At 45.2% G+C, this 27872-nt stretch overlaps 1 protein-coding gene across 1 annotated transcript in view; it reads left to right on the top strand.

The window, feature by feature from the left end:
- P3H4 (prolyl 3-hydroxylase family member 4 (inactive)) overlaps window positions 1-18101 on the top strand; it is a 73749-nt gene extending 55648 nt beyond the window's left edge. The window contains exon 7 of the mRNA XM_063959838.1: window positions 17433-18101. Coding sequence (XP_063815908.1) covers window positions 17433-17570 — 138 coding nt within the window. The 3' untranslated portion in view covers window positions 17571-18101. The remainder of the gene's footprint in view (window positions 1-17432) is intronic.
- The last annotated feature ends 9771 nt before the right edge of the window (window positions 18102-27872 follow it).

Below are 27872 nucleotides of genomic sequence, written 5' to 3'. Positions count from 1 at the left end.
CACACTTAAATATTTAGTACTAATAATGCTTATAGATGCATTACCTTGATCTCACATAGCTAACCGGTTCAGTGCAAGGGGCAGAGATGGACAGGAAGCAGTTGGGATAGTGCTGGGGTGGTGTCTGCTGGCATCTTTGGCAGTGCAGCATTTGGGGTAGAGCTGGGGTTGAGGCAGACGGCAGCTGGTGTAGTGTTGGGTGTTGAGGCAGGGAGTAGTGTAGGCAGGGAGGGGGGTCAACGAAGCTAAGGACAGGCAGTGCTGGGGGTAGAGAGGGTGTAAGGGAAGATAGTAGTTGGACAGTACTGGAGTCAAGGAAGGAGTTCGGAGCAGGCAGTACTGGGGCCAGTATTTCCCTCCCTCCTCTTCCCCAGTGGCCAGCAGTGTAACCAGAGCCGTCTCATCCAGCACCACTGCTATGTCCTCCACACACTGTAGGGAGCACCTATCAGCACCCCAGCATGCCACATATTATAGAGGGGCCCTGTGACAACCACAGCAAATTGCCACACATTAGAGGGCACACCTAAGAGCACCCCAGCTTCACACTATATTATAGGAGGCACCTATGAGCACCCCAGCATGACAACACATTATAGGGGGCACATATGACTACCACAGCAGGTCACCACACATTAAATTCAATGAGGGCAGCAGGATAAGAACAGAGAAATTAAAAGGTGGAGAAATCTGTGATTTTCTCTGAACTTTTCGCTTTACTTTAAATGGAGAACTGGTAGTTTAGGCTTTCTCCAGTTATCTGTTGGAGAAAAGCCTTTTTTATTTTATTAAAATGATCTATAAATGTTGTGGAATAGACAAAAATCAGTATATTGTAGCCAGCTGCAATTATGAAAGAGAACTGACTACAATATGTATTTAGGGTGGGCTTTCACAAGTTTTATATTCACCTTCAGTATAATCATAACTTAGAATTAATGATATTTGTGCCTCATTAATTCTTATACTATACCGCCTCCTCTATATCCCCGCCTCCAGGCACTGGAGCTCAGTTTTGTTAACCAGTCCAATGCAGTAGCAGGTAAAAGAGACGATAGTAGTTAGTAGCCACAGATAACCATATTCTCACAAGAGAAAGTACCATACATAAATAGGGCTGGGGAGCACAATATGCACTTGGGTCAGTATTTGGTTAGATAATAGAGAGCAGCGCGTTGTGGTAAATTGATAATTTTCAAATTGGACTACAGTACTAAGTGGTGTGCCACAAGGGTCTGTACTCGGACCACTTTTGTTCAACATTTTCATCAGCGACCTAACAGTAGGTCTAGAGAGCATGGTGTAAATTTTCATACACGATACCAAATTGTGTAAGGTTATAAATATGGAGGGGAATGCTGAGTCTCTTCAGAACGACTTAACTAAACTGGAAGCATAAGCGGCAAAATGGAGAATGAGATTCAACACAGACAAGTGTAAGGTAATGCACTGTGGGGGCAAGACCAAAAATTACACCTACATACTAAATGGGGTAATATTAGGGGATTCTGTACTGGAAAAAGACTTAGGGGTTCACATAGATAACAAATTAAGCATCAATACCCAAAGTAGGAGTGCAGCAAAGAAGGCTAATAAGATATTAGCATGCATAAAACGGGGAATTAATGCAAGGGACGAGAGTATTATACTCCCATTATATAAATCACTAGTGAGGCCACATCTTGAATACGGTGTGTAATTTTGGGCACCATATTACAAAAAGGTTATCCTGGAGCTAGAAAAGGTTCAGAGACGGGCGACCAAACTAATCAAGGGCATGGAGACGCTGGAATACGAGGAAAGGCTTGCATGGCTAGGTATGTTTACATTGGAAAAGAGAAGACTAAGAGGGGACATGATCAACATCTACAAATATATAAGGGGTCAATACACAGAGCTTGGGAGGGACCTGTTTTTTATAAGATCAGCACAGAGGACACGTGGTCACTCGCTTAGGTTAGAGAAGAGGAGTTTCCGCACATTGAGGTGAAAAGGTTTTTTTTACAGTAAGGACAATATGTGTTTGGCATTCCCAGCCTGACAGAGTAGTAATGGCTAACTCGGTTAACACCTTTAAGAATGGGTTAGATAAATTCCTATTGGATAAAGATATTCAGGGTTATGGTGCGTAGGAACGCATTATAGTTAATATAACTAGTACTAACATAAAAATAACTAGTCCTATAATAAGACTGCATAGGAGACCACAAAAAGGTTGAACTCGATGGACAATTGTCTTTTTCAACCTTATTTACTATGTTAGTTACTATGTTACCAGCGGCTAATGCCATACAAACCCAAAGAAGCTAAGTGCTTCAGGGTGGGCGCCTTGTGGAATCCAGTGTACCTCGCAGAAAGAGATTTAATAATGGTAAGTCTTACCATAAATCTCCTTTTCTGCAGCGGGGTACACTGGTATTCCACAGGGAATAACATCGGGGATGTCCTAAAGCAGTTCCTCATGGGAGGGGATGCACTGTAGAACCCGGCGTCCAAAGGAAGCATCCTGGGAGGCGGAAGTATTAAAGGCATAGAACTTAATGAACGTGTTCACTGAGGACCATGTAGCTGCCTTGCACAATTGTTCTAGGAACGCGCCATGGCGGGCCGCCCAAGAAGGTCCAACAGACCGAGTAGAGTGGGCCTTGATAGTAGCAGGAGCTAGAAGTCCAGCCTGTACATAAGCTTGTGCAATCACCATTCTAATACATCAGGCCAAGGTCTGCTTATTCGCAGGCCAGCCTTCGCAGGCCAGCCACGTTTGTGACAACCAAAAAGAGAGAATCAGATCTCCTAAGAGAGGCGGATCTCTTCACATATATACGGAGAGCCCGTATCACATCCAAAGACCGTTCTTTGGAGGACAAACCAAGAGAGATAAAGGCCAGAACCACAATCTCCTGGTTAAGGTGGAAAAATTACACTACCTTAGGCAGATAACCAGGGCAAGTTCTAAGAACCGCACGGTCACGGTGAAAAATCAGAAAGGGTGACCGACAGGATAAGGCACCCAAGTCTGAAACTCTTCTAGCAGAGGCAATAGCCAGCAAAATAAGACCTTAAGTGTAAGCCAATTAAGGTCCACAAACTCAAGAGGTTCAAACGGAGACTCTTGTAGGGCATCCAGAACAACTGACAAATCCCCAAGGAGCCACAGGAGGAACATAGGGAGGTTGAATCCGTAAAACACCCTGAGTGAAAGTATCAACGTCGGATAGAGTCGCAATTTTTCTCTGAAACCATACCGACAAGGCTGAAATATGAACCTTGAGGGAGCCCAGACAAAGGCCTAAGTCCAGGCCCTGTTGCAGAAAAGCCAAAAGTTTGGCAGTACTGAACTTGTACGCATCATAATTCTTAGCCGCACACCAGGTGAAGTAAGAATTCCAGACCCTATAATAAATCCGAGCCGAAGCCGGTTTACGGGCTTTCAACATAGATTGAATGACCGCCTCAGAAAGTCCTTTGGCCCTCAGAACTGAAGTTTCAAGAGCCACGCCGTCAAAGCCAGTTTGGCCAGATCCTGGTAGACACACGGGCCCTGAATGTGGAGATCTGGGCGTTGCGGAAGTAGAAGAGGACGCTCTATCGAGAGACCCTGCATGTCTGAGAGCCAATGCCGTCTGGGCCACGCTGGAGCGATTAGAAGTAGTAATCCTCCTTCTTGCTTGAACTTCCTTATTACCCTGGGCAGGAGTGACACTTGAGGGAACACGGATGGCAGCCGAAAGTTCTATGGAATTGCCAGTGCGTCCACGAACGCTGCTTGAGGATCCCTTGTGTCAGGTCTGTAACTCTGTCTGTTCCCGGAGGGGGCACTAGTGGGTCAGTGGTGGTGCAGTGGAGAAAACGAGGAGGCTGTAGAAAGTTCCTGTGCATGTGCGCATTGCTGTTTATTAACACACAGGAGTATAAACAGTGACTGGAACACAAAGGTAATGCTGATGATTAAAAGTCAATGAGAGTAACTAAACGATGATTAACTTGACGGTCGGCAGTAACAGAAATTAATATGCAGATGGAAACAGATGCAATTGATGACAGGAATATCAGGCAGTAAATAACTCTGGTAAATGGTTTTAAAAAGTCAATGATATTAAATAGCAATGATTGGTTTTGTAGTAGATAAAACTGAAACAATATGCAGATGAAGCAGATGCAACTGAAGACAAGATTATAGGCAAAACATAACTCCGCTGGATAGTTTGGAAACCAACAATGAGGATACACACAGTCTGTATATAGGCACATGTCCACTAAGCCAAGCAAGGCCCAAGCAGGAGACAGTCTATAACGCAGCAAGTTGATAAATTAAGTGCTGAATGCAATTGCACAGTGCAGAGTTGCTGGTAATTACTACACAGGTAAGAATGGTGAGAAACACCTGGAGAAAGTCTCTTACTGCAAGTAGTGTGGAGGCTGACTGTGGCAGGAGTTCATAGGAAAGCTGGAGTAAATGCTGGTACCTGTAGTTCCACAGGAATACTGGAACAGGGAGATTACTTGGAGATACCAGAAATAAAAGATCGCTGGAAACAGGAGATTGAAGACTGGAGATTCGAACTGGAAACTGGAGATTGGAAACTGCTGGGACCTGTAGTTCCACAGGACTAATACACAGGGGAATCTCTGGAGACAGGAGATTGAAGCCAGGAGACACTTGTTCACAGGATGTGACACGTTGTCCAAGGCAATGATACTGAGCAGGATCTCTGAGTATATACCCCCTGGTCAGCAGGGATTGGAGAATCAAGTCATGTGAGCGCCCAATGCTCATGAGTGAATAGCACCAAGTCAGCTGCCTGTAGGTGTCATGGCGGCGCCCATACTCTGGAGATGGTGGGAATCCATCGAGGTACATGCTGTATGGCAAGCGGGGTACACACTGGAGAGAGTCTATGCGCATTGCAGGCAATCATAAAATACGCTGCCAGGCTGAGGATGTGGGTTCCGGTATGAATGGTCGACCATGTTATGGTCGACAGTCATTAGGTTGACCACTATTGGTCGACATTGACATGGACACATGGTCGACACATGAAAATGGTCGACACATGAAAGGTCGACATGTGAAAAGGTCGACATGAGTTTTTTAACTTTTTTGGGTGTCGTTTTTTTGCGTAAAGTGACTGGGAACCCCAATTAGTGCACCGCGTCCCCTCGCATGGTGCCTTCGCTCCGCTACCGCTTCGCTCGGCACACTTTACCATTCCAATCGTAGTCCATGTGGATCGTAAAGTATGGAAAAGTTCCCCAAAAGAAAAAAAAGTTAAAAAAACTCATGTCGACCTTTTCATGTGTCGACCTTTCATGTGTCGACCATGTGTCCATGTTGACCATGTCAATGTCGACCAATAGTGGTCGACCTAATGACTGTCGACCATAACATGGTTGACCATGTGAACGGATACCGAGGATGTGACCTCCGGAGGCCAGTACATCAGAGCACTGGTAAGTGACGTGATGCAAAATGCAGAGTCCTGACACCTTGTCCTTGCTCCGAAGACCGGAAACTTGTGACTGTGTCGAGACGCCATCAGGTCTACATCTGGTAGACCCCACTTGTCTTCCAGATGAAGGCTCCACTCTCCGGCGTGTACGTCCTGACAACTGAGGAAGTCCGCTTCCCAGTTGTGGACCCCTGGATTGAACACTGCCGATATGGCTGGCAGATGGCGTTACGCCCATAGAAGATTCTTTGACACTTCCATCATTGCCATGCGGCTTTGAGTGCCACCTTGATGATTTATGTACGCTACCGTGGTGGCATTGTCCGACTTGACTTGAACGGGCCTGTTCTGTATCAGAGGCAGGGCCAGTTTCAGAGCATTGAACACTGCCCGCAACTCCAGAATGTATATCGGAAGGAGAGATTCCTCCCTGGTCCACCGACCCTGAAGAGAGTGTTGCTCCAACACCACGCCCCCAACCCCGCAGACTGGCATCCGTTGTTAGGAGGACCCAGTTGGAGATCCAGAAGGGACGACCCCTGCTCAATCGTTGGTCCTGGAGCCACCAGCTCAAAAACAGACAAACTTCCATAGTCAAGGAAATCATGTGAGACCTGATCCGGTGAGGCCGGCCGCCCCACTTGGAAAGGTTTAACCGCTGCGGAGGACGAGAATGAAATTGAGCTTACTCTATACCATGTCAAAAGCCGACAACATGAGGCCTAGTATTTGCATCGCCAAGTGTATCGACACACGAGGGCGAGAGAGGAAGTATCGTATCCTGTCCTGAAGTTTCAGGACCTTCTCTGGAGACCAGAACAACCGTTGGCTGTGTGTGTCCAGTAACGCCCCCAGGTGTTCCATGCTCTGACCAGGAACTAGCGAGGGTTTCTTCCAGTTGATGAGCCACCCGTGGGCTTGCAGGAATTGGACCATCAGCTCCAGATGATGGAGGAGAACCTCTGGGGAGCTCGCCAGGATCAACAAGTCATCCAGATACGGCATGATCCTGATACCCTGACGGCGGAGAAGGGATGTCATTACCGCCATGACCTTGGTGAAGATTTGCGGAGCCGTGGTCAGTCCAAAAGGCAAGGCCTTGAATTGCAAGAAAATGTTGTGGGGACTAGCCCCAAAGAAAATTCCTTTTTTGGAGCACTCTTTTGAATTGATTAATGATATATTGTGTGAAGAATTAGTGGCTAATATTAAAACTTAACTTTTATTTCTAACCTATCTAAAATAAAAGGGAGAATATACAAAAACAAATACACCAACATTAGACACTACAATAATTATCACTCGTGTTCAATGAATATCACTTTCTCCCATTATATCAAGAGTGAATCAACATGTACATATAGTTACTTTTTTTCTTTTTTCTTTTTTCTTAAAAATGCAATTGCAAAGCACTATGGTTACTAAGAATTTTTTTTATATATAATAATAGTGCAATGTTTAGCATATGTCAATGAAACTCACATTTTTTTTGTTTAGACACGCACTCATTATAACCATACATATATCATGCGGCTGTCTTACAAAGGAGAAAAAAGATGTTTTATCTATATGTACATCATGCGGTCGCATTTAGTTTAAACCACCTCCTAAACATTTCTCACAACTTGCATGTTGCTCATTTTACTATCAACAATTATGTATTCCACATAACTGATTCAGCTCTGCAATATTTCTGAGCTCATTCTCAGCTCAAAATGACATTAAGTTGCCCTGTGGCAAATTGTTGCAAAAGCTAGATTTCTCTCCAACATATTTCCCTGATAAATCAAAAAACAGAGCTCAAGCAGCCTCCCAGTTGTGTATGAAAAAAGCTTATAATAATCACATACAATGTTGCCATAACAAACACATACAATGTTATCAAAGACATATCATCTCTTGTGAATACTCTAAAACATTTGTCTTTCACAGAAAGGTGTTACCCTCCTTGTTCATCTCCAATAATAGGGCACAATGAACTACAAATTATCACAATGAAACCTTATACCCAGACTTGATCATATATGGTATACGGTGAGGGACGAATATCACCTTGATTTTCACCTTTATGCCAGTATGATCTGTCAGAAAAATATTATTAAATAGAATATGGCATATTCGGCATGTGAAGCCGATATTTGAGATCCACTGGTGGGAGATGTCGGGCGATATCTGAGACTATTATTGGTTAAGTGTAGAGACATGTGGTGATGCCGCTTGAAATCAGAGTATTCTGCTGGGCGGCAGGAGAAATTACTACTTGAGGAATGTTTATTAGCTGTGTTTATTGGCATGTGAAAACAGCACTTAGAGATAGAGTATTGAGCTGCTGATTAACAGTCTGCAATATCAGAGATGGGTCATATCTATTAAGATATATTAATTTATTATATGACCCTTTAAGTCAAACTGATTTCAGAATATGTATTGATACATCAGGTCCATACACCTCCTTTTCTATTTTCACAGGTATTCCACTAGTCCCCACGGCCAGAGCCGTCTTAACAGCAGTGTAGGCCCCTGGGCACAGCAATGCACTGGGGCCCCTACCCACCCATCAGTGGTAGGGGTGGAGGGTGCTATCAGCAGCAGCTTTGATGTCCCGCAGGGGGTAGGGGGTGTTCTATCTTTCGCTCAGCATGTAGGACCTGGAGAAATAATTTCTGTTAATTACTCCTTTACTGTACAGATGGGGCGGGAAGTAGAACACTAAACTGCAGAAAGGGACATTGCGCTGAATGAAGGGGCCCTGGTACATGACTTCCAGGGTGGTAGGGGGTGTTTAATACAGAGGGGAGGGGTGGATAGTGGAGTGGGCTTAATATTCATCATTTTCCGAGGGTCAGGGCAGCTTGCTTTACTTCAGATATCTCCAGTTCCTGAAAATAGATTTCTTAGCTTTAATAGGATAAACAAAAACTAGAGTCCCACCTTTCAGGAGGTACTGGGTACTTGGGGATCAGACTTCAGGAGCCAGAGCAATCCACCAACAAAAATATAAAACTGCATATTAAGCGTGTGGAGCTGGAGCAGGGACCAGCTGCTTGAAGGCTGATATCTCTGGTTCTGGGCATAGTAGAGACAAGTTGCCAGTGTTCACTAAGTCAGACAGAACCCGAGATATCTGGCTGGGAAGAACAATTAACAGGCTTGTATGGGGATTACTGCTTTGAAGTCGGATATCTCCTGTTCCCCAGGGCCGATTTTCAAAAATCTGGTACCCCTGGAAAGAGGGGACCCTCAGCTATCAGCCTAGGGCCCTTTTACTCCTGGGGCCCTTGGGCAAGAGCCCATTGAGCCCATACGAAAAGACGGCCCTGCCCACGGCGCATTGCAGCCCTGCAATGCCTAAGGTAACAGGGCTGCTCTAACACCAAGAAACGGAGACATAGGGGGATACCGTGGCTCTCTTTCTATCAATCCATAAGTGCCCCTACTCTCACTCTTCTTCCGCTCTCTTGATGAGGATGGGCAGCAGATGGGGGTAACTGTGTATATTGGATTGTACTATTTCTCTCCATTTTTCTACACAAGCAGCCTAAATACTTCACAGTAATATAACACAATTGAAGCCCTAAGGGTATAATTAAGTAAAGGTGCACCTACAATCTATTTAATAATATTTTTCTGACAGATCATACTGGCATAAAGGTGAAAATCAAGGTGATATTCGTCCCTCACCGTATACCATATATGATCAAGTCTGGGTATAAGGTTTCATTGTGATAATTTGTAGTTCATTGTGCCCTATTATTGGAGATGAACAAGGAGGGTAACACCTTTCTGTGAAAGACAAATGTTTTAGAGTATTCACAAGAGATGATATGTCTTTGATAACATTGTATGTGTTTGTTATGGCAACATTGTATGTGATTATTATAAGCTTTTTTCATACACAACTGGGAGGCTGCTTGAGCTCTGTTTTTTGATTTATCAGGGAAATATGTTAGAGAGAAATCTAGCTTTTGCAACAATTTGCCACAGGGCAACTTAATGTCATTTTGAGCTGAGAATGAGCTCAGAAATATTGCAGAGCTGAATCAGTTATGTGGAATACATGATTGTTGATAGTAAAAAATAATCTCTGAGCAACATGCAAGTTGTGAGAAATTTTTAGGAGGTGGTTTAAACTAAATGCGACCGCATGATGGGGGTCATTCCGAGTTGTTCGCTCGGTAAATTTTTTCGCATCGCAGCGATTTTCCGCTTAGTGCGCATGCGTAATGTCCGCACTGCGACTGCGCCAAGTAAATTTGCTATGCAGTTAGGAATTTTACTCACGTTTTTTTCTTCGTTCTGGTGATCGTAATGTGATTGACAGGAAGTGGGTGTTTCTGGGCGGAAACAGGCCGTTTTATGGGAGTGTGGGTAAAAACGCTACCGTTTCTGGGAAAAACGCGGGAGTGGCTAGAGAAACGGAGGAGTGTCTGGGCGAACGCTGGGTGTGTTTGTTACGTCAAACCAGGAACGACAAGCACTGAACTGATCGCAGATGCCAAGTAAGTCTCGAGCTACTCAGAAACTGCACAGAGATGTATTTTCGCAATAATGCGAATCTTTCGTTCTCAATTTTAAGAAGCTAAGATTCACTCCCAGTAGGCGGCGGCTTAGCGTGTGCAAAGCTGATAAAAGCAGCTTGCGAGCGAACAACTCGGAATGACCCCCGATGTACATATAGATGAAAAATCTTTTTTTCTCCTTTTGTAAGACAGCCACATGATATATGTATGGTTATAATAAGTGTGTGTCTAAACAAAAAAATGTGAGTTTCATTGACATATGCTAAACGTGCACTATTATTATATATAAAAAAAAAAAATCTTAGTAACCATAGTGCTTTGCAATTGCATTTTTAAGAAAAAAGAAAAAAAGTAACTATATGTACATGTTGATTCACTCTTGATATAATGGGAGAAAGTGATATTCATTGAACACGAGTGATAATTATTGTAGTGTCTAATGTTGGTGTATTTGTTTTTGTATATTCTCCCTTTTATTTTAGATAGGTTAGAAATAAAAGTTAAGTTTTAATATTAGCCACTAATTCTTCACACAATATATCATTAATCAATTCAAAAGAGTGCTCCAAAAAAGGAATTTTCTTTGGGGCTAGTCCCCACAACATTTTCTTGCATATGAGTTTTTCATAATTCCAGGAGCACCTCCAGCCGATCTATGATACAAATAGGAGTGTCCTAGGCATTTAGAGTAGCTGGTTTTTGGTAAACAATGCTTAATTAATTAGTAGTAAACATCTCATATCTGGTGCAGGATAACAATTTTAGCTCTATAAGGCCTGGAAATGATAATGTAGGTTACCAATAGCAAACCGCAGATATTGCTGATGCGACATGGCAATAGGAATATGCAGGTAAGCATCCTGAATGTCCAGGGATACCATATGATCCTTGGGCTCCAAGGCCAGAGCAATAGAGCGAAGAGTTTCCATACGGAATTTGGATACCTTCACAAATTTGTTCAAAGACTTGAGATTGAGAATGGGCCATGAGGTTCCATTCGGTTTCGGAACTAGGAACAGCGTTGAATAGTACCCTCTGCCTCTTTGAGCCAGAGGCACCGGCACTATCACTCCTGTGTCCAGGAGGAAATGATCCACCAAATGTAGAATTTTTGCTTTCAACGTGTCCGAAGGGATATTCGTCGAGCAAAACTGGCGAGGGGGATGTTTCTTAAAAGAGATGGTGTATCCGTGACTGACTACTTCCCTCACACAGGCATCTGAAGTGGTCTGTAACCATACCTGCGCGAACCGCAGAATTCGGCCTTGCACCCTGGGGTCCCAGGGGGAGGCCCGCTCCGTCATGCAGCAGACTTGTCTGGTTTGGAAGCAGACTGACAGGCAGCCCAGGAACGTTTAGGTTTGTGCTTAAAAGATTTGGAAGTGCAAGCCTGTTTCGGGTACGCCTGACCCTTTGCTTTGCTTGGAGGTCGAAGGAACAAAAGGTGGTACTTTTAGCCTTCGGAGCCAAAGGATTAGTACTCGGTAAACATGCAGTTTTAGCAGACGCTAAGTCAGCAACAATCTTGTTCAGATCTTCCCCAAAAAGGATGTTTCCCTTAAAAGGGATCACTTCCAAGGTCTTTTTAGAGTCCAGATCCACAGACCAGGACCGCAACCACAGAATTCGGCGAGCCAGAATGGACGTAGTAGACGCTTTGGCTGACAGCACACCGGCATTAGAGGCCGCCTCCTGTATTAATGAGAGGCTGTGGTAATATATGAAAGACACTGCCTGGCATTATCAGAAAAATTAAAAGGTAGCTCCGCTTCAACTTCTTGAACCCAGGCTTCAGTAGCTTTTACAGCCCAAGAAGCCGCTATAGTAGGTCTATGCACAGCACCTGTAAGAATGTAAATAGACTTCAAGCAACCCTCCACGCGCTTATCCGTCGGTTCCTTCAGAGAGGTGACGGTAGTTACAGGCAGAGTAGAAGACACCACCTTGTCACGATCCAGGTAATTAGCCACTACTATTTACCTTCTAAGTGTTTCCTGAGACTGGCCCAGCGTTCCAAGCCTGGATTCAACCTGCGCTGTCTGCGTGCAGCTCGCTGCATATCATTGCCTCAAGTGTCTTCTCTGTGATCCCGGCAGCGCTGTCATGGCAGTTTCACAGTTAAAACCAACTTGTTTTAAAGAATGGCGTCTTCTGCTCTCCGCGGCCTCCGCCGCCATTACTACTGATTACCACATGTAATGTACAAACAGACTTTCCCTCCAGATTCAAACATGGGCGCAGCCATGTTTGTTCACATCACATGTTATTCTACAGCCTATCAGCTGCACTCTGGACTCTGCCTAATTACCCAGCCAATACCTGCTTACCAGCTGGTATATATATCCTGCTCCAGGGCTGGATAATTGTCAGTGCTTTGGTTGTCTAACCTTGTACACAAGTCTCTCCTGCTTGTGGATTCTACAGCTTGTTCCTCCAGGTATTCCAGCTCCTGTGATTCAGCTCCACTAAGACACAAGTCTCTCCTGCTTGTGGATTCTACAGCTTGTTCCTCCAGGTATTCCAGCTCCTGTGATTCAGCTCCACTAAGAGACTTGCATCAGTTACCATCCTGCGGTACAGCCTGACTTCTGCAGTGTTCCAGCATTGTTCCAGGTTACCTGCTGCGATCGAACAGCGTTTTCCTGCTCACAGCATTGGTCCTGCTTCTATTCTCTGCAGCATCGCTCTCTATGCTTCATAGTGAGTTCATCACTAGCTTCCAACTTTCTACAGTGCTCCTGGGTCACTATCTGCCTTCAAGCGGTGTTCTACAATATCTCCTGTATCATTCTACGTTACCAGCGGTATTCCAATATCGCTCTGCATCTGGGACCACACAACATCAAACTACAGTCTCCATTGATGCTCACCATTGGACTCTGAACTTCAGCGGTAAGTTCTGTATACCTTGTGTTCACACCGGTTCCATACGGTATTATCTGTACACCTGTGTTTACCCCAGCCTCTGTGCATCATCTGCTGGGTAGTACCAGCTCGTTCCTCACTTCAGCGGTTAGCTGTGGCATACGGACTTACCAGTTCCGGATTTGGCAAGGACTTTAACATTTTGTTCTGCAAGGCCACAGCACTTATTACCTCTGCACTTCTAGGAACTGTACCATAATATCTCTCTGCACATCTACTGTCGAAGTCATTGCATAACCAATGTGTCTATACTGTGTGTTCAATAAACTGACTTTTGTTTTTACAACTCCGTTGTCATGGTCACGCCTTCGGGCAGATGGTGCTAGATCTCCTGTATGTCTAGGAACCCAATTCTACCTTCACGGTTCACCTACATGCCAGCCCCTACAACTGAGGCTTCCCCAGGTACGCCTCAGCCCTCAGTTGTGACAGTAAACACTGACCTAATGAATCCGGCCGGAGGCCAGGCCCAGGCGACCAGGCCGATGCAACAACTTGCAGCCCGCTTGGAACATCAAGAGGCTGCACAGGGTCAAGTGATTCACTGTCTCCAGGACCTCTCCTCCCGGCTGGATGGAATTCAAGCAACCCTCTGTGGTGCAGGGGTGTCCAGTGTTCCGACTACAGTACCTCCGGTGGTAACCCCACCCACCATTTCTGCTCCTCGTCTCCATTTGCTGACACCAGCCAAGTTCGATGGTTCCCCTAAAGCCTGTCGAGGTTTTCTAAATCAGTGTGAAATAAACTTTGAGTTACAGCCTGGCAATTTTCCAACCGACCGCAGCAAGGTTGCCTACACCATCTCCCTTCTCAGTGGCTCCGCCCTGGATTGGGCATCACCTCTATGGGATTAATCCGATTCCCTGCTCTCTTCCTATACAGATTTCTGGTGACCTTCAGGTGCATCTTCGCTGAACCAGGACGTTTGACATCTGCTTCCACTGATCTTCTCTGGCTACATCAGGGGACACGGACAGTCGGTCAGTATCTGGTACAATTCTAGATCCTAGCGTCTGAACTTTCCAGGAATGAGGACGCTCTCTATGCAGCTTTCTGGTACGGGTTATCCGAGTGGATCAAGGATGAGCTTGCTACCAGAGACTTACCTCCAAAACTAGATAAGCTCATATCCCTCTGTACCAAAGTTGATCTCCGATTCCACGAAAGGGTGATTTAGCGAGGAAGGTCTATGCTTCCTAAAACCTCTGCCATTAATCCTCCTCGTCCGCCATCTCCACCCAAAGATGAACCCATGCAAATCAGCCGCTCTCGTCTGTCGCCTGCCGAGCGTAGGAGACGCCTGTCCGAACACCTGTGCCTATATTGTGCTGCTCCTTCCCATGTCATCAGCGCTTGTCCGAAGCGTCAGGGAAACTCCAAATCCTAGCCAGTCAAGGAGAGGGCCGGCTGGGAGTAATGAACTCCTCTCCATCTTCCTCTGATTGCAATCTGTATCCCTTCAAGTGACTCAGTGCTTCAGGAATGTCAGCGCTCTGCTGGATTTTGGAGCAGCTGCGAACTTTGTGACTGCGGAATTTGTCAAGCGGTGGTCCCTACCCACCGAGAGACTTTCGTCTTCTGTATGCCTGACTGCTGTGGATGGCAGCAGGATCTCTGATGCAGTCATTAACTTCAAGACCCTGCCTATCCATCTGAAGGTAGGAGCTCTTCTCTCTGAACTGATTTCATTACTAGTCATTCCAAAAGCTGCGCATCCTGTGGTTCTAGGCCTTCCATGGCTTCGTCTTCATAATCCATAGATTGATTGGAAGACTACGCATATCCTGGCATGGAGTCCTTCCTGCTCTGAGACCTGTCTCCAAAAGGTACTTCCAGCCCGCACCTCTTCTTCCAAGTCTCCAGATGTTCCGCCTCCACCATACCATGATTTCACTGATGTCTTCAGCAAGTCCTCCGCAGATATTCTTCCTCCTCATAGAGAGTGGGATTGTCCCATTGATCTCATTCCAGGGAAGACTCCACCTCGGGGATGCACTTATCCTCTGTCGCTTCCAGAGACCCACTCCATGGAGGAGTATATTAAAGAAAACCTTGCCAAAGGTTTTATCCGGCCTTCCTCTTCTCCAGCAGGTGCAGGCTTCTTCTTTGTGAAAAAGAAAGATGGCGGTCCACGACCGTGTATTGACTACCATGGTCTTAACGACATTACAGTGAAACATTGGTACCCTTTGCCTCTTATCACCGAATGCTGGGCCAGTCTCAGAAGACACTTAGAAGGTAAATAGTAGTGACTAATTACCTGGATCGTGACATGGTGGTGTCTTCTACTCTACCTGTCACTACCGTCACCTCTCTGAAGGAACCGACAGATAAGCGTGTGGAGGGTTGCTTTAAGTCTAATTACATTCTTACAGGTGCTGTGCATAGACCTACTATAGCGGCTTCTTGGACTCAGCAACGCTCCAGCGGTATTCCAACATTTTGTGAACAAAATTTTCTGGGATATCCTCTACCGACATGTTGTGGTCTACCTCGATGATATTCTCATCTTCGCCAATGATCTGAAGGAACATCGTTACTGGGTTAAGGAAGTCCTGTCCCGTCTCCGTGCCAATCATCTATACTGTAAGTTGGAAAAATGTGTCTTCGAAGTCAAGTCAATTCCGTTTCTGGGTTACATCGTGTCCGGTTACGGATTAGAGATGGATCCTGAGAAACTCCAGGCAATCCGCGATTGGCCAATACCCACAACACTCAAAGGTGTTCAAAGATTCCTGGGGTTCGCCAGTTACAGTATTACATAAGGTTAATTGAAATCCGGGGCTAGTCTACAATTGTGGCACCAGTCACCGCTCTCTGCAGGCTGCAGGCTGACCGAGAGGTACAGAACCCCCAATACCTGGACCCTCAGCTGGAATATGTTCCTCAGATAAATCTGCGGCGTCAGCACTGCATGATGCAGGATGAACCACAGATCTCCCGCCCTGTGATGCAGACATTATTGGAGAATATAGCTCTAGGGCGTAACAGTACAATATAGCCAGACACAGTACCTGACAAAAAACCCATGTGGAGTGTGATTGCAAATGCAGAACACAAACAGAGGATTTAAGTGGTATAAGGTGACTGAAATACACAGAGAAAAATACCAAACAGTATATCCTGTGAAACACTATATATATAAGACCCTGATGCACTTAGCCCCCGTCAGGGTACAGAATATAGGGATAACAATATGTGAGAGATACACGGAATATAGACCACACAGCAGTTATTGGCACACACAGTCACATGTATAATGCAGAAATTATTACAAACAACAATAAAACTGCACTGAACTAGCAATACTATGTAAAGTTATGTATGTATACAGATATAACAATGCACAGTAAATACTGGATGTATATCACAGGGTACTTGTACTAAATATCCCTGTAGTTATGCACTTCTTCTTTACTAACACTGTCTAAACAACATGTAGAATACTTAAGTGTCCTGTAAATGCACAGCGCTGATGAGGCAGGCGGCTTTACAGAGGAGACAGTGCCCAGCAGTCCCAGAATCAGCGCAGCTCTGTGTAATGGTGCCCAAACGCTGACAGGGAGTGAGGGAGAGAGAGAGAGAGAGAGAGATGCAGCTCCAGGGCGGGAACATCTGCTGTAGATGGCGCCTGGGGCTGGGGTAGGGCTACAGGTCAGAGCCTTATCCCCTCTGCTGGACTTCACCACCGGGTACTATGGAGCCTGTACTAAACGGATTTTAGTAAATCCGACCTGTGCTCCTTGCCCTGGTGGATATAGTGGGGTCCCTGCACGGCCACAGTGTCCACGCCAGCGGCGCGGTCCGTCTCCACGCCAGCGGCCACACGATCCAGGAGAGCACTGGCGGTATGTGTCCCTGATGAGACCGGAGCACCTCCGCTGTAAGTACCCGGCAACCAGGGCGCGGGAGTATACAGCGCCGCTGGAGGAGGTGAGGGAGCCGCAGCACGATATGTCAGTATGACATATAGCACCAAGTGCCTATGCTGCGGCCCTTGAAGTCTTCTTTCTTGTCAGAAAAGCTCTTTTCAGGGCTGCCTAGCGCAGCCCTCCCTGTTAGCTGCCTGCACTGCATGCATCAACTTACAAACTGAGCTCCAGTGCCTGGAGGTGGGGATATAGAGGAGGCGGTGCAGTGCATCCTGGGAACAGTCAAAGCTTTAGCCTGTTGGTGCCTTGGATCAAGATCCAACTCTACACCCCGATGTTATTCCCTGTGGAATACCAGTGTACCCCGCTGCAGAAATAGCTGTATGTTGGTAATAAGTTCCACCATGTCACCTGGGAGACATTGCAAACACAATAAAATTAGTACTTTGGCCATTAGTTGTGTTGTATGCATTAAGTTACCCTGTTGTTGGTATAGTAACAGCAATTGTTAATTACACTGAAAAGTATTGATTAGACCTTTATCCGAAAGCTTTATCTTTCCCCGATAGGGCTGTTTGATGAACTAAGCTATACATTTGCTATTACTAACTGAACTACATGAAATACTGTGTTAAGTTGCTGAGTGTTTTCATATTGTTTTGCAGATTGAAATCGGAGTGGTGCAGGACACAGAACTGCCTCCGTCTGATGCGGAATTTGAAGGGGAGGGGGATTATGAAGAAGGAATTTATGCTGAGTGGTGGGCACAACCCAAATCTAAAGGGGACCTAGCAGTAAAATGAACCTGAACTTGTATGAAAACCAGTCTAGTAATGGAGTCTGATCTATGGTTAGTCTTAACATCAACATATTGGACCAATAACATGCAAAAGATGTTTGGAAATATTATGTCCAATTTGCTTAGTAGAAAATACATTTCTGACTGTTCCTGATAGGAAAATCGTGACAAATTAGGCAATTACCCCACTTGCGCCAGGCTATGACTTCCTGCTCCACGTATTTCTTGTCTGACCACACACACTGTCCCACAGGCTACACTTCTGTGACTGCTGCAGCTTGGGCCTCAGCAAAAATATAATTATTTGTCAAATAAAATCTTGAGCCTTTTACAAACTCAGTTCTAGACATCTCTGCATATTTCTATGAGTCAGCATCATTTAAAAACAACAATCCTCATATTTATCATCCCAAGGGACTTTTCAGAAAAAAAGTGGTATGGTTTTCTTGTGTTTTTTTTATCAATTTTGGTCAGTGTATAATACCGATGCATCTGATATGTTATAAGTGCAATAAAATCATCTTAAACTGTAAAATGATATATTCTCCCCTTCACTGTCTTGAAACTACACAGATGTAATATTTATTTCTCTATCGTCCTAGTGGATGCTGGGGTTCCTGAAAGGACCATGGGGAATAGCGGCTCCGCAGGAGACAGGGCACAAAAAGTAAAGCTTTAGGATCAGGTGGTGTGCACTGGCTCCTCCCCCTATGACCCTCCTCCAAGCCTCAGTTAGATTTTTGTGCCCGGCCGAGAAGGGTGCAATCTAGGTGGCTCTCCTAAAGAGCTGCTTAGAAAAGTTTAGCTTAGGTTTTTTATTTTACAGTGAGTCCTGCTGGCAACAGGATCACTGCAACGAGGGACTTAGGGGAGAAGAAGTGAACTCACCTGCGTGCAGGATGGATTGGCTTCTTTGGCTACTGGACATTAGCTCCAGAGGGACGATCACAGGTACAGCCTGGATGGTCACCGGAGCCTCGCCGCCGGCCCCCTTGCAGATGCTGAAACAAGAAGAAGGTCCAGAATCGGCGGCATGAAGACTCCTCAGTCTTCTTAAGGTAGCGCACAGCACTGCAGCTGTGCGCCATTTCCTCTCAGCACACTTCACACGGCAGTCACTGAGGGTGCAGGGCGCTGGGAGGGGGGCGCCCTGGGAGGCAATGAAAACCTATTTTTGGCTAAAAATACCTCACATATAGCCTCCGGGGGCTATATGGAGATATTTAACCCCTGCCAGAATCAGTTAAGAGCGGGAGACGAGGCCGCCGAAAAAGGGGCGGGGCCTATCTCCTCAGCACACAGCGCCATTTTCCCTCACAGGCTGGAGGGAAGGCTCCCAGGCTCTCCCCTGCACTGCACTACAGAAACAGGGTTAAAACAGAGAGGGGGGGCACTAATTTGGCGTTAAAAATATATAAAAAAGATGCTATAAGGGAAAACACTTATATAAGGTTGTCCCTATATAATTATAGCGTTTTTGGTGTGTGCTGGCAAACTCTCCCTCTGTCTCTCCAAAGGGCTAGTAGGTCCTGTCCTCTATCAGAGCATTCCCTGTGTGTGTGCTGTGTGTCGGTACGTGTGTGTCGACATGTATGAGGACGATGTTGGTGAGGAGGCGGAGCAATTACCTGTAATGGTGATGTCACTCTCTAGGGAGTCGACACCGGAATGGATGGCTTATTTAGGGAATTACGTGATAATGTCAACACGCGGCAAGGTCGGTTGACGACATGAGACGGCCGACAAACAATTAGTACCGGTCCAGACGTCTCAAAAACACCGTCAGGGGTTTTAAAACGCCCGTTTACTTTAGTCGGTCGACACAGACACAGACAGGGACACTGAATCCAGTGTCGACGGTGAATAAACAAACGTATTCCTTATTAGGGCCACACGTTAAGGGCAATGAAGGAGGTGTTACATATTTCTGATACTACAAGTACCACAAAAGAGGGTATTATGTGGGATGTGAAAAAACTACCGTAGTTTTTCCTGAATCAGATAAATTAAATGAAGTGTGTGATGATGCGTGGGTTCCCCCCGATAGAAAATATGGGCGGTATACCCTTTCCCGCCAGAAGTTAGGGCGCGTTGGGAAACACCCCTTAGGGTGGATAAGGCGCTCACACGCTTATCAGAACAAGTGGCGGTACCGTCTATAGATAGGGCCGTCCTCAAGGAGCCAGCTGACAGGAGGCTGGAAAATATCATAAAAAGTATATACACACATACTGGTGTTATACTGCGACCAGCGATCGCCTCAGCCTGGATGTGCAGAGCTGGGGTGGCTTGGTCGGATTCCCTGACTAAAAATATTGATACCCTTGACAGGGACAGTATTTTATTGACTATAGAGCATTTAAAGGATGCATTTCTATATATGCGAGATGCACAGAGGGATATTTGCACTCTGGCATCAAGAGTAAGTGCGATGTCCATATCTGCCAGAAGATGTTTATGGACACGACAGTGGTCAGGTGATGCAGATTCCAAACGGCACAAAGGTGTATTGCCGTATAAAGGAAGAGGAGTTATTTGGGGTCGGTCCATCGGACCTGGTGGCCACGGCAACTGCTGGAAAATCCACCGTTTTTACCCTAAGTCACATCTCTGCAGAAAAAGACACCGTCTTTTCAGCTTCAGTCCTTTCGTCCCTATAAGAGTCATATCTGCCCAGGGATAGAGGAAAGGGAAGAAGACTGCAGCAGGCAGCCCATTCCCAGGAACAGAAGCGTTCCACCGCTTCTGACAAGCTCTCAGCATGACGCTGAGACCGTACAGGACCCCTGGATCCTACAAGTAGTATCCCAGGGGTACAGATTGGAATGTCGAGACGTTTCCCCTGCGCAGGCTCCTGAAGTCTGCTTTACCAAGGTCTCCCTCCGACAGGGAGGCAGTATGGAAAACAATTCACGAGCTGTATTCCCAGCAGGTGATAATTAAATTACCCCTCCTACAACAAGAAAAGGGGTATTATTCCACACTATATTGTGGTACTGAAGCCAGAAGGCTAGGTGAGACCTATTCTAAATCTAAAAAAATTTGAACACTTACAAAGGTTCAAATCAAGATGGAGTCACTCAGAGCAGTGATAACGAACCGGGAAGAAGGGGACTATATGGTGTCCCGAGACATCAGGGATGCTTACCTCCATGTCCCAAATTTGCCCTTATCACTAAGGGTACCTCAGGTTCGTGGTACAGAACTGTCACTATCAGTTTCAGACGCTGCCGTTTGGATTGTCCACGGCACCCCGGGTCTTTACCAAGGTAATGGCCGAAATGATGGTTCTTCTTCGAAGAAAAGGCGTCTTAATTATCCCTTACTTGGACGATCTCCTGATAAGGGCAAAGTCCAGGGAACAGTTGGAGGTCGGAGTAGCACTATCTCGGATACTGTTACAACAGCAGGGGTGGATTCTAAATATTCCAAAATCGCAGCTGATCCCGACAACAAGTCTTCTATGCTTAGGGATGATTCTGGACACAGTCCAGAAAAAGGTGTTTCTCCCGGAAGAGAAAACCAGGGAGTTATCCGAGCTAGTCAGGAACCTCCTAAAATCAGTGCATCATTGCACAAGGGCCATGGTAAAAAAAATGGTGACTTCCTTCGAAGCAATTCCAGTCGGCAGATTTCATGCAAGAACTTTTCAGTGGGATCTGCTGGACAAATGGTCCGGATCGCATCTTCAGATGCATCAGCGGATAACCCTATATCCAAGGACAAGGGTGTCTCTCCTGTGGTGGTTACAGAGTGCTCATCTTCTAGAGGGCCGCAGATTCGGCATTCAGTTTTGGATGTTGGTGACCACGGAGGCCAGCCCGAGAGGCTGGGGAGCAGTCACACAAGGAAAAAATTTCCAGGGAGTGTGATCAAGTCTGGAGACTTTTCTCCACATAAATATAGCTAAGGGTAAATTTATAATGCTCTAAGCTTAGCAAGACCTCTGCTTCAAGGTCAGCCGGTATTGATCCAGTGGGATAAAACATCACGGCAGTCGCCCACGTAAATAGACAGGGCGGCACAAGAAGCAGGAGGGCAGTGGCAAAAACTGCAAGGACTTTTCGCTGGGCGGAAAATCATGTGATAGCACTGTCAGCAGTGTTTCATTCCGGGAATGGAAACTGGGAAGCAGACTTCCTCAGTAGGCACGACCTCCACCCGGCAGAGTGGGAACTTCATGGGGAAGTTTTCCACATGATTGTAAACCGTTGGGAATTACCAAAGGTGGACATGATGGCGTCCCGTCTGAACAAAAAACGGGACAGGTATTGCGCCAGGTTAAGAGACCCTCAGGCAATAGCTGTGGACGTTCTGGTAACACCGTGGGTGTACCAGTCGGTGTATGTGTTCCATCCTCTGCTTTTCATACCTAAGGTACTGAGAATTATAAGACGTAGAGGAGTAAGAACTATACTCATGGCTCCGGATTGGCCAAGAAGGACTTGGTACCCGGAACTTCAAGAGATGCTCACAGAGGACTTATGGCCTCTGCCGCTAAGAAGGGACTTGTTTCAGCAAGTACCATGTCTGTTCCAAGACTTACCGCAGCTGCGTTTGACGGCATGGCGGTGGAACGCCGGATCCTAAGGGAAAAGGCATTCAGGAAGAGGTCATTCCTACCCTGGTCAAAGCCAGAAAGGAGGTGACCGCACAACATTATCACCACATGTGGCGAAAATATGTTGCGTGGTGTGAGGCCAGGAAGGCCCCACGAAGAAATTTCAACTCGGTCGATTCCTGCATTTCCTGCAAACAGGAGTGTCTATGGGCCTCAAATTGGGGTCCATTAAGGTTCAAATTTCGGCCCTGTCGATTTTTCTTCCAGAAAGAATTGGCTTCAGTTCCTGAAGTCCAGAAGTTTGTCAAGGGAGTATTGCATATACAACCCCCTTTTGTGCCTCCAGTGGCACTGTGGGATCTCAACGTAGTTCTGGGATTCCTCAAAACACATTGGTTTAAAACCAGTCAAATCTGTGGATTTGAAGCATCTCACATGAAAAGTGAACATGCTCTTGGACCTGGCCTGGACCAGGCGAGTGTCAAATTGGTGGTTTTTTTTCTCAAAAAAGCCCATATCTGTTTGTCCATTCGGACAGGGCAGAGCTGCGGACTCGTCCCCAGTTCTCTCCCTAAGGTGGTGTCAGTGTTTCACCTGAACCAGCTTATTGTGGTGTCTTGCGCCTACTAGGGACTTGGAGGACTCCAAGTTGCTAGATGTGGTCAGGGCCCTGAAAATATAGGTTCCAGGACGGCTGGAGTCAGGAAAACTGACTTGCTGTTATCCTGTATGCACCCAACAAACTGGGTGCTCTTGCTTCTAAGCAGGCTTTTGCTAGTTGGATGTGTAATACAATTCAGCTTGCACATTCTGTGGCAGGCCTGCCACAGCCAAAATATGTAAATGCCCATTCCACAAGGAAGGTGGGCTCATCTTGGGCGGCTGCCCGATGGGTCTCGGCTTTACAACTTTGCCGAGCGGCTATTTAGTCAGGGGCAAACACGTTTGTAAAATCCTACAAATTTGATAACCTGGCTAAGGAGGACCTGGAGTTCTCTCATTCGGTGCTGCAGAGTCATCCGCACTCTCCCGCCCGTTTGGGAGCTTTGGTATAATCCCCATGGTCCTTTCAGGAACCCCAGCATCCACTAGGACGATAGAGAAAATAAGAATTTACTTACCGATAATTCTATTTCTCGGAGTCCGTAGTGGATGCTGGGCGCCCATCCCAAGTGCGGATTATCTGCAATACTTGTACATAGTTACAAAAATCGGGTTATTATTGTTGTGAGCCATCTTTCAGAGGCTCCGCTGTTATCATACTGTTAACTGGGTTCAGATCACAGGTTGTACAGTGTGATTGGTGTGGCTGGTATGAGTCTTACCCGGGATTCATAAATCCTTCCTTATTGTGTACGCTCGTCCGGGCACAGTATCCTAACTGAGGCTTGGAGGAGGGTCATAGGGGGAGGAGCCAGTGCACACCACCTGATCCTAAAGCTTTACTTTTTGTGCCCTGTCTCCTGCGGAGCCGCTATTCCCCATGGTCCTTTCAGGAACCCCAGCATCCACTACGGACTCCGAGAAATAGAATTATCGGTAAGTAAATTCTTATTTTTAATTAGTATTTAAAATATTATGCAAACCTATACCTCATCACTATGAACTATTGACATCAATTTTCACAAGTTATATTCAAATGAAAATTAATTTAACCTATTTCCTACCTCAGTAATGCACATAAGTTATTTGTATACAGGGGATGGTGCCAATCGAGTGATTTATGTCATTCTAACCTAATGTTTTACGGGGAAATTCAGAGTTGATCGCAGCAGCAATTTTGTTAGCAGTTGGACAAAACCATGTGCACTGCAGGGGGGGGCAGATATAACATGTGCAGAGAGAGTTAGATTTGGGTGGGTTATTTTGTTTCTGTGCAGGGTAAATACTGGCTGCTTTATTTCTACACTGCAATTTAGATTTCAGTTTGAACACATCTCACCCAAATCTAACTCTCTCTGCACATGTTATATCTGCCCCCCTGCAGTGCACGTGATTCTTCCTTGGTTGGTGGTTGTTCTTTTTTGAAAATTCTAAATGTATTTGAGACTCATTTATATTGGTTACCACTAGGAGGCACTCCAGCACCACCCTAAGTCTTGCACTTCACATTGCGTAAAATACAAATGTGAATGTTACCTATCTTTTTTTTTTTCTTTCTTTTTTTTTTAATCTGCAGATATCATTATGACTAGATGTTCGTTACAGAATCTTTATGGTATAGCAGAAATTGTTATATCCATCACGGTAATCATGGCTTTGGTCAATCCAGTGCAAATGAGATTATTAGTGTTTGCTACGAGTTACCATATATGTGCGACATTTACATTGTGAAGCTCGGTTGTATATTAATATAGAACAGTGATGTGCAGTCAGGGTAGGCAGGGGATCCTCACCTGTCATACTCCAGTACACTCCAGAGTTTTGAATATAAAAATGATTAGAGTAATACAAAAGATATTTATAACTTATAAATATCTTTGTATTATTCATATAATCTTTTTATTAGTCTAATAATTTTTATTGTAAAAAGTCACCAAAAATTCGTATGTGTGTCTTCCAGTATACATAAATATAACACCGGCTTTGGTTCCCTGCACTATCAGACAACTCCTGTTCTGTGGATAAACAATTCTTAAATTTTGCTCCATTTTGCCTTTTTTTTTTAACCACTTAACTGACTATATTTTTCCCCAAAAACCGCTCAGAAATTGTTGGGTTTCTTTATGAGTGAATTAGGTGAAGAACATGAATTTAACCCTATGCAAAATGATTTTAGTTAAATTTAAAAAAAAATTTTTTTATATATATATATATATTTAGAAATATATATTTTTTTCAAACATCAAAACATCGGTAACATTTCGACCATCGCAATTTTACCTTTTAAAGCCCGGACAGCCGCTGGGTACACAGGGTGGAGGTGCTGGGAGGGGTTGTTTTACACTTCCCCAGCGGCTGCTATTATCTGCAACTGCTGGGGGGGGGATCCAGCCATGCTGACCGATCAGCATCACGGCAATCAGTAGGGGAGAGTACAGGGAGGCAGAGATACCTTCCGGTCCCTCTGACAACAGCAGCGGAGGTAAGTTTCCCTTCCCTGCCGCTGCTAGCACTGTTTATCTGACTGGTCACATCCTGTGCGACCAGGTCAGATAAAACACTGCCTGGTGTGGTCGCATCTGATGCAAGTGGTTACAGCCAGTGCATAATTGCATTCACTCTATGATGTACAATAAAATAGTCCATTTACTTAGAAACTCAGTAACTGCTGTTTCTGTGATTGGGGGTAAGAGGTAAAAACAAAGTACTGGCTACAGCACCTTTTTAAAACTGATCCTCATGTAGCTAGTACTGGACTTGGGGATAGTAAGGGAACATTGGCACTAACCTTATGTCGTGTCAATATTTTGTCAGTTTAGTACTTTGATTTTCTTGTGTTGAACTGCGCATGTAATTCAAATGTTGCACTGAGAATTAGGCGTATTCCCATCAGAAAATAGTGACTAACACAGTGTGTCTTTAACAAAATCATGTTTTTGTTGTCTGTTTGCACAACTTGGTGCTCTGCTGCAAGTTTTAAGGATATACCCAGGATGGACTTTAGCTGCTCACAAAAGACTTCATCTTGTTCCACAAAGCAGTATTCAGCAACCTGCATTATAAGGTAAAGGCATGACAACACAACAGATACACAGCTACACAGGCCAAACTCTGCCAATTTGTCGATTATTAGTTGGCAATTTGAGCTGAAAACACATAGATTTTTTTTACCTTTTTTTTTTTTTTTAATCCTAAAAGTAAAATAAGTATGAATACATTTGATGGGGAAACAATTAGTTGTAAAAAAATATCTTACACTATATTTTCTTTTCTACAATTGTGATTTAAAACTGCTGGGAAGTATATGGGAATTAAGGGATGCTGTCAGGATCTTGGTGATTGAAATCTCCACAGCATCCCAGCAGTAAGAAGTGGTGGATGATAGATAGATAGATAGATAGACAGTCAAAAGGTCAACAAGAGCAAAAGGTTGACATGAAATTGGTCGACGCATGTTTTTTTTCCATGTTTTACAAATTTTGCTGCATTTACTATTCATGTTACAAACTATTACCCTTAGTAACCTTGCGGCTAGCGTAGCATAGCAAGCCACCGCTCCCAAAGCGTGACGAGCAAAGTGAGCCAGCAAGGGGATGCATTTCAAGTTGGGTGAAATGTTTAAAAACACAAAATAACACACACACACAAAAAAAAAATATGTTGACTTTTTGTCGACCTTTTCCATGTCGACAATTTGAGCATGTCGGCTTTTTGTACCTGTCGACCTTTTATATGTCCACCTTTTGACCCTGTCGAACCATTGATCCTATGATGTTGACCTATTGACTATAGACCTTTTAACTGACTGTCTATTAATCCACACCTGGAAGTAAGTACTGGGGTTAGGGTTAGACACTAGAGGGAGGGTTTAAGGTAGGCGGCAATAGGGGGCTGTTAGGGGTAGGCTGGGGAGGGGTGAGTTAGGGTTAAAATACTTACCAGGATCCATCGGGATTTTGAACTTCGGGATGCCGCTGTTGGCTTTCTCACCATCGGGATTTCAACTGCGGGGCTCTCAATTTCATCCCAGAATTAGATGTAATGGTAAAATAGGTCTGTTTTTCATCATTATGAATCTCTAAAACAAACTTCAGTCCCTAATTAATAATGCTTACCATCAAATTACTTTAAATAGTTGAACTTAATGTAGCCCCTAGGATGACGTTACCAGGATTGAGGGGTTATAACCTATGATTTATAGTGTGCAATTGACCCCCCAGTGACAGATATATATATATATATATATATATATATATATATATATATATATTATATGTGGGTAACACATATGTTACACTATGATTGTGTGAATAATGGCATTATATTATCTGTACATGCATTTATGCCGTGGTTGGTGAATATAAGTGTGCATTATTATATTGCCATTGCCTCTGTCCCCGGATATTGAACTGGCACGAGAGGACTGAGGGAAATTCTTCTGGAAGCCCCCGTGCTGGGACAGGAGTTTCCGTTGGGGAAGAGAGGAGCGAGCCTGCCGCATGCGGGGAGAGAGAGAGGACGGTTAAAAAAAAACGGTTGCCCTGGTAGTAGGAGTGACGGAGGAGAAAAAGAAGCTGCTGGTGCGGGGAGAGGTGTTACCTGAGCCGCCGGAGGCAGCGGGAGCTAAAGCGGCTGAGTCTCGTTGTCGGTGCCGGAGACGACGGGTGCAGTTCCTTTTCCGCTGGTGACCTTTGGCAGAGTTAGGTAGCCGAAGGCAAGTTAGAGGCAGCGGCGCGGATCCCCTTTCCAAGGCGGGGAGTCCTTCATCCTGGGCCAGCCCTGCCCCATACTGAACTGACAAGGCAGAGAGCAAGGATGAGTTGGAGGAGTGTCCGCCGATGTGAGCCGCCCAGTATAGGGATGAGGGAGGAGCAACACATCTAGTGAGGGCAGGAGGAGTCGGGGGAGTGTCTGCCGATGTGAGCCGCCCCTTAGAGGTGTAAGTAAGATACAACACACCTCCAGCCTGTCCCTTCCAACCCATATTGAGCAGCATAGAGGGGACAGAAGAAACAGACAGAGAGACAGGGCTATTAAGATGCCTATCACATTGTAACCCTGTCCCTTGATTGAGATTGCACTTATCCTCATAAAGAGCCTAGCATTTCCAGAGCAGGGACAGAGAGGCAAGGAGACATCTTA

This window comes from Pseudophryne corroboree, chromosome 3, assembly GCF_028390025.1.
Source record: "Pseudophryne corroboree isolate aPseCor3 chromosome 3, aPseCor3.hap2, whole genome shotgun sequence".
Taxonomy (NCBI): domain Eukaryota; kingdom Metazoa; phylum Chordata; class Amphibia; order Anura; family Myobatrachidae; genus Pseudophryne; species Pseudophryne corroboree.
The sequence above is the reverse complement of the archived record's forward strand: the minus strand, read 5'-3'. Positions and strand labels throughout refer to the sequence as shown.